General features: G+C 56.0%; 1 protein-coding gene across 2 annotated transcripts in view; it reads right to left on the reverse strand.

Moving 5' to 3' along the window:
- Positions 1-4,129: 4,129 nt before the first annotated feature.
- Positions 4,130-12,408, reverse strand: part of IGDCC3 (immunoglobulin superfamily DCC subclass member 3) — a 42,647-nt gene continuing 34,368 nt past the window's right edge. The window contains exons 5-14 of one of the 2 annotated variants that reach the window (XM_067750724.1): positions 12,019-12,156; positions 10,557-10,715; positions 9,192-9,357; positions 8,678-8,925; positions 8,315-8,479; positions 7,553-7,744; positions 7,277-7,381; positions 6,686-6,824; positions 6,307-6,526; positions 4,130-6,027 (exon numbers count right to left, since the gene is read on the reverse strand). In XM_067750724.1, the coding sequence (XP_067606825.1) occupies positions 5,830-6,027; positions 6,307-6,526; positions 6,686-6,824; positions 7,277-7,381; positions 7,553-7,744; positions 8,315-8,479; positions 8,678-8,925; positions 9,192-9,357; positions 10,557-10,715; positions 12,019-12,156 (1,730 nt within the window). In that variant the 3' untranslated portion in view covers positions 4,130-5,829. Of the gene's footprint in view, positions 6,031-6,306; positions 6,527-6,685; positions 6,825-7,276; positions 7,382-7,552; positions 7,745-8,314; positions 8,480-8,677; positions 8,926-9,191; positions 9,358-10,556; positions 10,716-12,018; positions 12,157-12,408 lie in introns of both variants that reach the window. The other variant, XM_067750716.1, reaches the window with a different exon arrangement.

Below are 12,408 nucleotides of genomic sequence, written 5' to 3' on the forward strand. Positions count from 1 at the left end.
TATGGTTATACAACATTTTGTTTATCCACTCATCAGCTGATGGACATCTAGGTTGTTTCCACTTCTTATCTATTATGGATAATGCAGCTATGAACACTGCTGTACAAGTTTTTGTATACACATGTGTTTTCATTTTTCTTGTTTATATACCTAGAAATGGAATTTCTGGGTCATATAGTAACTGTATGTTCACCCTCTTGAGGAGCTGACAGATTGTTTTTCACAGCAGCTGTACTATTTTCCATTCCCACCAGCAGTGTGTGAGGGTGTCATTGTATAATGATGTTTCATTGAGGCATCACCATGGTGTCTCATTGTGGTTTTACTTTTTATTTCTTTCATGTGCTTATTGGCCATTTGTGTATCTTTGGAGAAATGTCTATTCAGATCCTTTGTCCACTGGGATACTTGTCTTTATTATTGAGTTATAAGAGTTCTTTACACATTCTTTTTTTTTTTTTTTTTTTTGACTGTGTCGTGCAGCTTCTGGGACCTTAGTTCCCCAACCAGGGATGGTCCCTGGGTCCCTGGCAGTGGGAGCACCGAGTCCTAACCACTGGACCGCCAGGGAATTCCCATCTTTATACGTTCTAGATACAAGCCCCTTATCAGAGATGTGATTTGAAAATATTTTCTCCATTCTGTGGTCTTTTTTCTTCTTGATGGTGTCATTTGAAACACAAAAGTTTTACATTTTGATCGTGTTCAATTTATTTCTTTTCTTTTGTTGATTGTACTTTTGGCATCATATCAAAGAAACTATTGCCTAATCCAGAGTCGGGCCAGGCTGTGGGCATTTTGGAGGGATGGCAGGGCCAGTCCCTGCATCTTGACAATGGGCACATAGCACAGGGTGACCAACAGGCTACCTGTGAACTTGGGAGCTCCAGTTTCAACTACACCCCTCTTGAGCTCAAGGAGCAAGGCCCTATCCTTCCCGGTCAGCCTGGCTCCTCCCTGGGCCCTCCTCTCAGCCTCTCCTGCCCTCACCTCCCTGACCCAGGTGGCTCCATGAGGGTCCAGGGGAGCAGTCCCTCTTTGTGGGAGGGGCATGGGTCTAGATGTCCCACTCCCTGACTCTAGCCTGAACTCAGCTCAGGACAGGCCCCCCCATCCTTGGTTGCTCCCACTGCCCCCTTCCTGCTGCCAGCCCAGCTTCCCCCAACCCTGTCCTGAGCAGGGTGACTACTCTCCTCACTGCCCCACCCCTAGTCTCCATGTTCACATACCCCTAGTCCCATTCTTTTCCCTCTCCCCTCCCTCGGGGCTCTGGGGCTCAGTCTAGTACCGAGCATCCTACTGTGGCCTGACTGGGTTGGATGCACAGGGCTCCAGGTGGGGCGTGGCTGTCCTGTCTTCCAGCCCTGCCTCTGCCTCTAACTTCTCTGGGATCCTGAGCAACTCCTGCACCTCATAGCTCTCAGTTGCCTTGTCTATGTCACAAGGGGGCCAATGGTCCCTTCGGCCTCTGTCATTCTGGGTCTACCGTCCCTGGTGGGTGGGGAATCTCAGGTTAGCACCAGCTCTCCTGGGTCCCTCACCCCTCACTGCACTAGGAGATGGAGCCGGCAGTGGAGTGGGGCCCCTGCTAGGTGTGCACAGGGGTGTGGTCCTCCCTCCCTGTGACCTCAGGACTGCCCCCGCCCCCCAGACCGATCTTCACTAATCATAGGGATGAGACCCACAAACACGGATTGGCTAGGAGCTGGGAGCACTCCCTGTCATCCTGCGCCCCTCCCATCACACCCCAGGGCCATGGTGGGGAGCCTTCCCACTGCCCAGCCTCCCAGTTCACATTTGTTCTCCACCCGTCCCCCCAAAGTGGTCCCGTGGTCAAACATGTGCACATCTTTGACTCTACTCCCATCAAAAGGTGGAATCTAACTCTCCTCCCTGGAATCTGCTGGCCTTAGGGATTTGCTCCTCAAGAACAGAACATGGCAGTGGCACTGTGGGTCGTCCAGGGCAAGGTTCTAAATGATGAGGCAGTTTCCGCCTGGCTCTCTCTCTCTCAGGACGCTGATCCCTGGCTCCCAGCCACCACCAGGCTGTGAGGCAGCCCAGGCCCATGGAGAGGCCACAGGTAGGTGACAGGGCCGAGGGCCAGCGTCAGCCACCAGACGTGAGACCACTGAGCCTTCAGATGATTCCAGCCCCCAGGCTTCAAACTGCCTCAGTGGAGCAGAGACAGCTATTCCTGCTGGGCCCTGCCCAAACTGCAGATTTCTGAGCAGAAGAGATGTTAGGTTAAACCACTGACGTGGGTGCTTTGTTACAGAGCATCAGGTAATTGGAGCAGGTTGCAAGCCCTGGCTGCTGCTGCTTTCTGCCCAGAGACGAGTGTGTGTGTGTGTGTGTGTGTGTGTGTGTGTGTGTGTGGGTGTGTGGGGGTGTGCGTGTGCGTGCGCGCGCGCGCCCGTGCACGCACACATGTGTTGAGGGGGGAGCACGGTATTCAGCCTGAGGCTGCTGGATCGTTTGAGACCTCAGGACCCAGATTCCAGCTGGGCCACTCAGCTGATACCAATTTCTGCTTAACTTCCTAATTGGAACCCTGCTTCTCCCTTTACCATAGCCTAGTTCAGGGCCTTGTTAGGATAGGCCCTTCCTGTATTTGCATGTGATTTGTGTGCAATTTGCATACATCTACATGAGTCATATTAGGTGGTTTTTAAAGGTTTCTGCCTCCCTCCCTGGGGGAGGTACTACCATCTTGGATTCTGGAGGGACAGGGGCACTGGAAGTTACCTGGTCTGCTCTCCCATCCACTCACTGTCTGCTCCACCACATGACAACCCATCACCTCCCCAGGTGGTCCTTGGATGGCTTAGGTTGATGAACAATTTCTGTGTTTGTGGAGCTCTGTGTAAAGAAAGGTGAGGTATTATGTCTACATGTGGACTTAGTTCTTTCCTCTGGGAAAATCAATCAACCGCTTCCCCCAACACTCTGGACAGGTACCATGGCGGTCTCAGGATTCTCTTTCTCAGCTCAGCATCCACAGCGCCATCACTGTTTTTGGTCTGACATCGGCCCCAACCACCCCTTCTGGCCTCTTCCAGAAGAGCCAGGCCAGGGGCTTTCAAATGTTTCTTTTAGGAGCAGTATCCTGTTTTCAAATGAAATCTCACGTGGAGTCTAACATGTTAAGACAGGTAAAAATAGAGCTGCTCTAGGTGAGGGTGGGCAGGGAGGCTCCCCCAGGCCCCTAGCCAGAGCTGGAGAACCCAGCTTGCAAACCACTATCCTCTCAAATGATGCCTCTGGGTATAGAATCCCACCCTCCAGACTTGCAGAGCCTCCCAGGGGTGAGCCCTGGCTTTCCATTTCAGCAGCAGAGGGGACACTGACCGTCTAAGCAGTTGCATTACACCATTGCCTCTGACTAAGCTTGAGGCCCGCTGAGACCTCCTGATCTTTGTCAGCACAACACCTTTAAGCCAAGTCTCTCGTGGTCTATCCTCAGCCTTGGCAGCCTCAGACACCTGGCTTCAGGAGCCTGGACTGAAGAGAGAACAGGGAGGAATAAAGAGGGCTGGCCAGGGGTCTGGCTGTGTGCTCTGAAGACAGTCACCCAGTCAGAGCCCCAGTTTCCTCAACTTCAGGATGGGGAGGAAAACAGTCCTTTCTCATAGACAGTGCATGAAAAGCATATAGCCCCGCCCAGCAGCTGGCTCAATACTGGTGGTCTGTCACTATAGGGCCGAAGGACTGGTCTCGGATCCCTCACTGCCAGCTAAGGAGGCACAAGCAGTGGTCAGAATTGCAGACTCTGGAACCTGGCGACCTGGCCCGGACACAAACTCTGATCCTGCTGAGACTGGCAGTGTGAGATTCAGGATGTTTCCTTCCTTTCTCTTATCCCTTCTCGGTTTCATCATCTGTAAGAGGAGATGATGATAACTAGAACATCGACCTCCCAGGGGGTTGTGAGGACCTAGGCAGCCTCCCCGCCTGTGGAGAAGACCCTGCATGCACGGTGCCTGTAAGTAGTACCCCGGGGTCTGCTGTTATCCCCACGGGCTCTGACCCTGTCAGGGTCCACCTGGCTCACCACCCTGGCTCCCCTAATCCCAGCACTCCCACCCCTCCCCCAGGGCCTGACACAGCCACCAAAACACCCGAGATCCACTTTGGCAACAGGACTTTTATTCAGTCAAAATGAGTGTGATAAAACCCAAGACAGGCCAGGTGGTCCCCCTCCCCCAGACCCACACTTTCCTTGGGAGAGGGGGTTCCAGGATGAAAGGAGGTGCAGAGAAGTCGCTGCAGGGACCAAGGGGCACTGCCTGGGAGGTCTGAGGTGCCCTGGGCTCAGGCCCAGTACTGGGGAGAAGGGACAATAACCTTCCCCGAGTCCACACAGATGAAACCGCAGTCTTCCAGGAAAACACCACCAAGTGTACCTTCTTCAGCTAATTCACTAAAGTTGGGGGCGGGGGTCCCTAGAGGGTTGGGGGGGTCAGGGACTTTATGGTCTAATCTCATACTTAAGGAATGCACATTTTTTTCCTTTTAAAAAAAGTTTTCTTTCTGCTATTTAAAAAAATGTTTCTGAGTGTAACCAAAAATAGGTATTTGTTTCCTTTTTTTTTTTTTCTTCACCTTTAAGTCTTTCAAAGAACAACACAACAGAAAAGAGAAACAAAAAGTCACAAGAACATAAATCCTTAAACACACCTTATAGAAAAATAGCTTCCGGCCACATCTGCTGACATCGGTTGTTCCACTGTCCAGGGGCTGGGTCCAGCTGGCAGTGTCCCAAGGGACAGTGGGCTGGGGACCCCCCCTTGCACACACACACAGTACGTTCCGGAGGCCCGTCTGTTCCAGCGGCTCTGTGGGCAGGACAGGAGGCAGGCTGTGGGGTGACAGCCCACCTTCCCAAGGCCCACGTGCAGAGAGGGTCCTGGGGGTCCCAGTCAAGGATGAGTTGGTGGAGAGGGTCAAAATGGGAGTGGACAGGCAGACAAGACAGAGCACTGGGAGCGTGCTGGGAAGTGGCTAGTTTTTGTTCCCAGGAACAAATTCTCCTCTTATTTTTGGCTTTTTTTTTTTTTTTCACATTTTCTTTGACCAATTCCATCTTTCTTTCTGCAGGTCCCGAGAAGCCCACACTTGGTGAGGAGTCAGGAGGGAGGGTCCAATGATACAGCACAGGCCCGGGAGCCAGCGAGCCTCGAGGTAGACATTTTCTTTCACACCTGGAAATGGGGAAGTGCTTTTTTTTTTCCTTTTTTTTTTTTTTTCTAAACTCTGGACAACAATGTGGGGAGGGAGAGGGGGTGCCCCTAAAGGGGCTCGAGGTAGGAGTACGTTCGGGGCTCTGTGGGGCGGGGGGGCTGAGGCCACGGCCCCACTCCCCTGAGGACATTCATTCCGGCTGAGGTAGGTGCTGAGAGCCAAAACAGCAAAAATCCATCCTGAGAAAACAAGTCGTGGAGGGTGACAGTGTCAGGGGCCCAGCCACAGCAGGGGCACATGTTTGGAGTCGAATTCACCTTTCTCTCTCTTCTCTTTCCCTTTTTTTTTTTTTAAATTTTAAGTTTGTTCTTTTTTTAAAGAAAAACGTTAGTTCAGTTCCAAGTCATGTGGGTACCAGGCAGAGGTTGGGGGGGGGGCCTTGGCCCAAGGGAGGGGCTCCTGCAGGAACCCCTCCGGGTCCTTGCAGGGTGTCCCTTGCCAAGGCTACTGTAAGTCTTGACAATCAGAGGAGCAGTCAGGACAGAAATGCTGGGAAGCCCCCATCCGAATCCCACATGACAGGAGAAATCTTGCCTTTGACCTGAGAATGGGGGGTTGCTCCCTCCAGAGCCTCCTGGACACTGGCTACTGTCCCGAGCGAGCTGGCAGGGCGGCTGGTCCTTCACTCAGGAGGCCGGGGCCCGTGTCCTGGGGTGGCAGGGCAGCGAGGGGGCCTACACAGGGGGCCTTGGCCTCAGACGTCATCTCCTCCAGGAGCCCGAACCCCTGAAGCGGCAGCATGGAGAACTGGGTCTCCTCACACAGGGTAGGGGCCTCGGGGTCCTGCTGGGGAAAGGGCCAGTCACACAGGCGTCAACAGGAGGGCCACAGGCTCGTGAGCCCCCAGCCAGGGAGTCAGGCTCTGGAGCCAATCCCACTCGGGGGTTCAGTCTCCAGGCTTCCCTGCCTGACCCGGGGGCACAGAGAGAAGCACCAGCTGCCAGTCTTGTGCCTGGAGAAGCCCTGCAGCTTGGCGGAGGCCGGTGACCAAGGCTTGTGACCAAGGTGAGGAGGGTGGAGCCTGAAGGAGGGGGTTGGCTCGGGGGAAGGCGGGGCACTCACCGTGGGTCTGGGGTTAGGTCTGGGGTCGGGCTGCCCCACGGCCCCAGCTCGGGGAAATAGCTGCTCCAGTTCCTTCATGTCCACATGTTTCCCATCTCGGCCCAGCTGGCCCCGCTCTCCCCGTCCCGCCCCATTCAGTGCCAGGATGCCAGGGTCCCTCTGGCTCCGGGGGCCCTGAGGAGGGGAGAGCTGGTTTTCTACATCCTTACACAAGAGGACCCTAGGGGGTGAGCCAAGAGTTAGGGGGAGGGATGTGGGAGGAGCAAGAACAAAAGGATGGAGACAATGGGCCCCAAACCCTGCCTCCCCTGCGGTTTTCCGGCTCCAGGCCTGTCTACCCCATGCTGGCCCAGCCCCCTCTCCCTGGCCCAGGACCCACCTGCCCCTTTGGCCGAATAAGAGGAAGAGGACACAGAAGATGATGCAGGTGACCCCGATGTGGATGCCAATGACGATGCCTGTGGTAGACGTCTGGTTGGTGGCCTCCTCCTTCCGGCAGTCACATGGTGGGCTCAGGGCTGGGGGTGGAAGCAGCGGCAGGTTGGGGGCTGTGGCTCCCAGACACCCAGCCCTTGAGGGTTACTTCTCCCTCGGCTGCTCGACATATGAGTTGTCCTTGTTAATGGGACCCCAGCCCAACCTTTAGGGTTTTTTTTACCAGTTACTGAGCACTAACTTTGTGCCAAATACTGGGAATAACACTTTACATGGACCATTTCACCCTCCAGACAGTTCTATAAAGCGGGTATTACTATCCCTGTTTTATGAAGGAGAAAACTGGGGCTCAGAGAGGTTAAGTAACTTGCCCAAGGTCACACAGCCAAACATCAAACTCAGGTCTAAGCCTATGTTCTCCAGGGCTGCATGTACTGTTCTACCCTCCTGCCTTCCCTGGATGCCTGCTCCCCTCCTCCCTCAGCCTCTCTTCCTGAAGGCCAGTCTTTAGCCAGACCCCATCCCCAGCCCTCACCTGTCCTCTCAGATGCTCCCCTCAAAGACACGAAGCGGACTGTGGCATTGCCATCCCCATGCTGGTTGTAAGCGAGCAGCTTCACCTCATACACTGCAGTGGGGTCTGGGGGGAAAGCCAGGATGCTGAGGGACCTCCCCCGGCCCCACCAGGCGGCTGTCCGCAGGGTGAACTGGAGAAGACCTCTGTGAAGGTCTTCTCTGTGAAGCTTCACCTCCTGGCACCAGGCACCACACCCCCGCCCAGCTCCCCAAGCCCCAGCCGTGTCCGCCTCACCGAGCTGGCTGAGGTTGTAAGAGGAGACAGTTCCAGGCAGCAGGATGGGGCCGGTGAAGGAGGCCTTGCTTGCTGGGCGGTAAAACAGCTTGAAGCCGCCCTCGTGCTGGGCCAGCCGGGGCCAGGGCTCCCACAGCAGCTGCAGGGTGGAGCTGCCCAGGACTCGCACTGACAGTGGGGGTGGGGCAGGGGCTGTGGGCGGAAAAGGAGGCCGAGATGTGAGGACTTGGTGGTTGAAGCTCTACCCTTCCACCTGCTACCAATGACCCAGACACCGCCCCCCCACCCAGAGCCTGACCGCTCTCTGACCTCTAACCCAGGGCCTCTGCTTGCTTAAATAGCACCTTTACGTGAATTAGAAAACAACACCCCTGGGACTTCCCTGGTGGTCCATTGGCTAAGAATCCGCCTGCCAATGCAGGGGACACGGGTTCGATCCCTGGTCCGGGAAGATCCCACATGCCGCAGAGCAACTAAGCCCGTGTGCCACAACTACTGAGACTGCATGCCACAACTACTGAAGCCTGTGCACAGCAATGAAGACACAGTACAACCAAAAAGAAAAAATCAGAAATAAAGTGTTGTCAGGTTTTTTAAAAAAAGAAAAAAGAAAAGGACACCCCTTCCTCCAAGTAGACCCAGCCCCGACTCAGCCTCAGGGCGAAGCACTCTGTGCAGTGCACAACCTGAACAACGGTGCACAGGGGTTCTGTCCTAATACCCTGAGTGTCTGTGGTTTTGTGCTCCACACCCAGACCTCACCTTCACCTAGAGTGCTGGCCAGGGTGGGGGCAGAGGCTGAGCTGGCCCCCCGGGGTGTGTAAGCTTTGATGTAGAAGCTGTAGGCAGTGGAGGGCTCCAGGTCGCTCACCAGGTGCTGAAAGGTGCTCTTGCTGACTGCTTCCTGATACTCCAGCTCTGGTGGGTCTGGGGAGGCCAAGGGTAGGGCAGGGGATTAAAGGGGCATGAGGGAATCCTACCCACACTGGTGAAATGAGGGCAGCCAGGGTGCAGCCGGGAGAAAGAGGGAAGGTGTTGCATCAGCACGTGTGGGATCGAGGGGGATGAGAAACAGTAAGAGGGAGGGGATGCAGAGGCAGCCTTGCCCTCCTGGGCCCCACCCACCAGCAGCCTTCCTGATATGCAGGACATAGCCGATGATCTCCTTGGTGTTGACCAGGGGCTCGGTCCAGGACACGCGGACCTCAGTGGATGACACAGAGACCGCCTGCACGTTGACGGGGGGCCCGGGCAGGCCCTCGGCCCACAGCACAGTCAGCCTGGCGCTGGCCTGAGAGGAGCCAGCGCTGTTCTCGGCCATACACTGGTAGATGGCCTCATCTTCAGGGCCGATTCCAGAAATGGTCAGGGTGCTGCAGGGGGAGGGAGAGCCTCAGATCCCCTGCTCCTTCCGGAGTATCCCTTGGAGGTTGGCCAAATCTCCCCATTTGAAAGATGGAGAAACTGAGCCCCTCCAGAAGACAATAGGCTTGTCTGAGATCTCTCAGCAAGTTAGGGGCAGACCTGGGACGACTCAAACCCAAGTCTCCAGACCCCCAGTTTAGTGTTCTTCCCTGGTAGGAGGTGCACAGCCTCCTACCATCTGGGCCTCACGCCGGCACACCCACCACACACGTGCCTGTTGTTATTCTTGAGCCGGACGTGGCCTCCTGGCCCCAGCACCTGTCCATTCTTCAACCACGTCACATGAGGGGGCGGCTCACCCTGGGCCTGGCAGGTGAACATGGCTGTGGTCCCAGCCGGCCTGGAGATGGACTGGGGGTGCTGGACAAACTCTGCTGGGGCTGGGGTTGGGGCGGGGGCGGGCACAAAGAAGCATAAGGGTCACGAGGGGTCAGGTGTACAGGGAGGGGACAGCTGTGAGTGAAGGGCTGAGGAAGGGGAAGAGGGTAGGGCCAGAGGTCTGCAGGGAACAAGTGGGTAGGGGACATACACACCCACCCCGCCCCGGGGAGAATCCTCCAGGTGGGGCCCACCCTCCTCCCCCAGCCTAGCCTCTGGGAGATGGTGGCAGCCCTCACGTCGTTCCTCCACCCCAGAGAGGCAGACCCAAGAGAGGACTCCATTTTAATGACTGTTTAAAAGACTGACATTTGTATCCGAAAGCAATCAAGCTGAGCTCCCTGTTCAGGAAATTGTTAAATAAATAAATGTGCTAATAGGTTTGGCTGCACCTCTAAGGCCGAAGGCCGGTAATGACGGGGAGACGGATGAGCCCTCAGGACCGGCCCCCCTCACCCCCACATTCAATTCCACTCTCCTCCAATCCCAAGCCTCAAACTTCCATTAACACCAGAGAAATGAAATGCTCCATCACTTCCATTTGGACAGATTAACAGCACACGGAATGCTAAACAAATGGGCATTTAAGTTCCTAACTCCCCTCTCTCCCACCTCTCTGGGAGGGAACAACCACAGAAAACCCCTGAGAATGGGACTCCAAGCCGGTTCACGGAGACAGTTTAGCCCCAGGGCAGGAGGATGGACAGAATGAGCTGGTCAGCTGCAGAGGCCCCACATACCATGGGAGTGGAGGCCGGCTCTGTGTGTGTGTGTGTGTGTGTGTGTGTGTGTCAGGAGCTGGGGTGTGATAGTGTGAAATGACAAACACACTGAGAATGTGCAGGCAGGTGTGAGCGTGGAAGTGCCACACGTGTGAATGAGAACAGCACGTGGAGGGAGGGACACATGGGGGTGACACAGGTGGGGGAGACCAGCTGAGATGACAAAGTGGAAATGACTGGGGGGGGTGGCGATGGCACCTGGAGGGGCAGATGACCAAGAATGTCCTCGCATTCCCAACATACACATTCCTGGGGGAGGGGGAGAGACACAGAGCTGCTGCCTTTGGCCTGGGCTGGGGCCCTGGAGAGGGAGCAGGGGCAAGGTTAGGGCAAGGATAGGAAAGTGGGTGAGTACACGGCACTGGGCTTGGGCCAGGGATGTCGATGAGGCAGGGAATGTGGGGCGGGGAGGTCCGTACCTTGCACCACCAGCCGGCCCTGTGCCGTCCTCCTCACCCGGGTGCCGGGCCTGTTGGCTGCACAGACGTAGACGCCCGAGTGCTGGACGGTCACGTCTGAGATGATGAGGTTCCCCGTGCCCAGCACCTGTATGCCCTCCACCCCAATGGGGCGACCATCTGAAGGGGAAGGGGAGGGTCAGGGATGTAGGTGTGCAGGAATGTCCAAACTTGGAATCGGCCACCATCAATCTTCCAGGGAGCCCCTGTCTTTGACTCTTCCCTCTGAGCAACATGGCATTGTGGAGGCGGCCAGAGCAGCACAGAAAACTCTCACCCAGCAGGAGAGAACTGGCTCCTGATCCTAACACTGTCACTGCCTCACTGGTGACCTTCAAGTCCCCTCCCCTCAGTTTCTCAAACAGGAAAGTAAGGGGTTTGGGTTACATGGACATTTCCCAGCTTGATTTGTCTCTCCTGAAAAAAGTTCCTTGGTCAGATATCCATTCCTCTCCTTGACTGTCACAATGCACGTTAATATAAAGGCTCTGAGAAGTCCTGTAGCAAAGGGATCTGGTTTACTGTTTCCCAAACTTGTTAGACCACCAAGCCATTCCTTCCCCTTGCAGATTTCACTTTGGGAAATGTTGCACCAGATGGTCCTTGCAGGGCCTATGGGCTCCTCCTAATGGTGAGGCCACTCTTTCCAGCCTCTCCCAGTCCCCGGGCCCTCCCCCCACCCAGGATCAGATTAGCACAGTCAGAATGCGAGGAGACAGCTCCCCATTCAGTCCCTGAAGTGGTGAAATCTACTCCATTATCCTGCCTGCTGCCCCCTCCTTCCCGGATCACTCAGCTGCTACAATGTGGCACAGTCTCCTTGTGAATGCGACCCCACCCCATCCCCTCCAGACTCTCCTTCCCCCAGTGACCTTTCCACTCAGACAATGTGGGCCCATCTGCACCCTTTCATTTCTCTCCTTCAGCTGCCTAGGGATTTAGGCTGGGGATTTAGGGGGCCAGGTTAGAGACTGGGGGGTCCAGAGAGAGGATGTGACAACTGGCTGAGATTTTGAGGGGTTTGGGATCGCATCACTGGGGAGGATGGCCAGGGTGTAGATGGCAGAGATGAGTCCGACCGGAAAGAGACTAGGGGTGCTGAGAGCTGCAGAGGGGTTCTGGAGGGCCCGATGGAGATGCCCAGAGTGAGGGGAGCATGGGGGAGGGGAGCTGGCGCAGGACTGCCAGGACTGGACGAGGTAACCTGGGGAGCTAAGCCATCTGCACAGAGGGAGGGAGAATGCAGTGGGCAGGCGGACCTCCCTGGTCCTGCCAAGGAGAGGGGAACCCACCCCCTCCCCAGGCCTCGAAGAGAACGGACCCCCACGGAGAACAAACAGGATTCCAAGTTCCCCCTGGAGCTGGATGAAGAGACTGGCCCTCCCAGGGGTGGGAGAGGCAGGGGCTGCAGGATGGGGCTCACCCAGGCGGCTCCAGGACACAATGGGGCGCGGGTTGCCCGTGGCGACACACTCGAGCACGGCGGTCTGGTGCACAGTCAGGGTGAGGTTCTCAGGCCCCACGAGGATCGTAGGCTCCTTGTAGGCCCCAGAGCCCGAGCCTGGGAGGAAGATGCCATATTTCTTCACTTTAGCTGGGACCCTTCCCACCTCCTCACCACACCCACCCACCCCCAATACACGGCCTAGGACATGGTGGGTGGGAGACAAGCTCCAGCCCAGAAGCTGGGTCCCATGCGTAGAGAGGAGAAGCCAGCAGCCCCAGGATGTTGCTCACACTCATCTCTGCGGTCAGGCCCCGCAGGGCCTCCAGCGGTGGGAGAGCCACCCTCACCCAACCACCCATAAGCAGA

The sequence above is a fragment of the Pseudorca crassidens genome, chromosome 1 (assembly GCF_039906515.1).
Source record: "Pseudorca crassidens isolate mPseCra1 chromosome 1, mPseCra1.hap1, whole genome shotgun sequence".
Lineage (NCBI taxonomy): Eukaryota > Metazoa > Chordata > Mammalia > Artiodactyla > Delphinidae > Pseudorca > Pseudorca crassidens.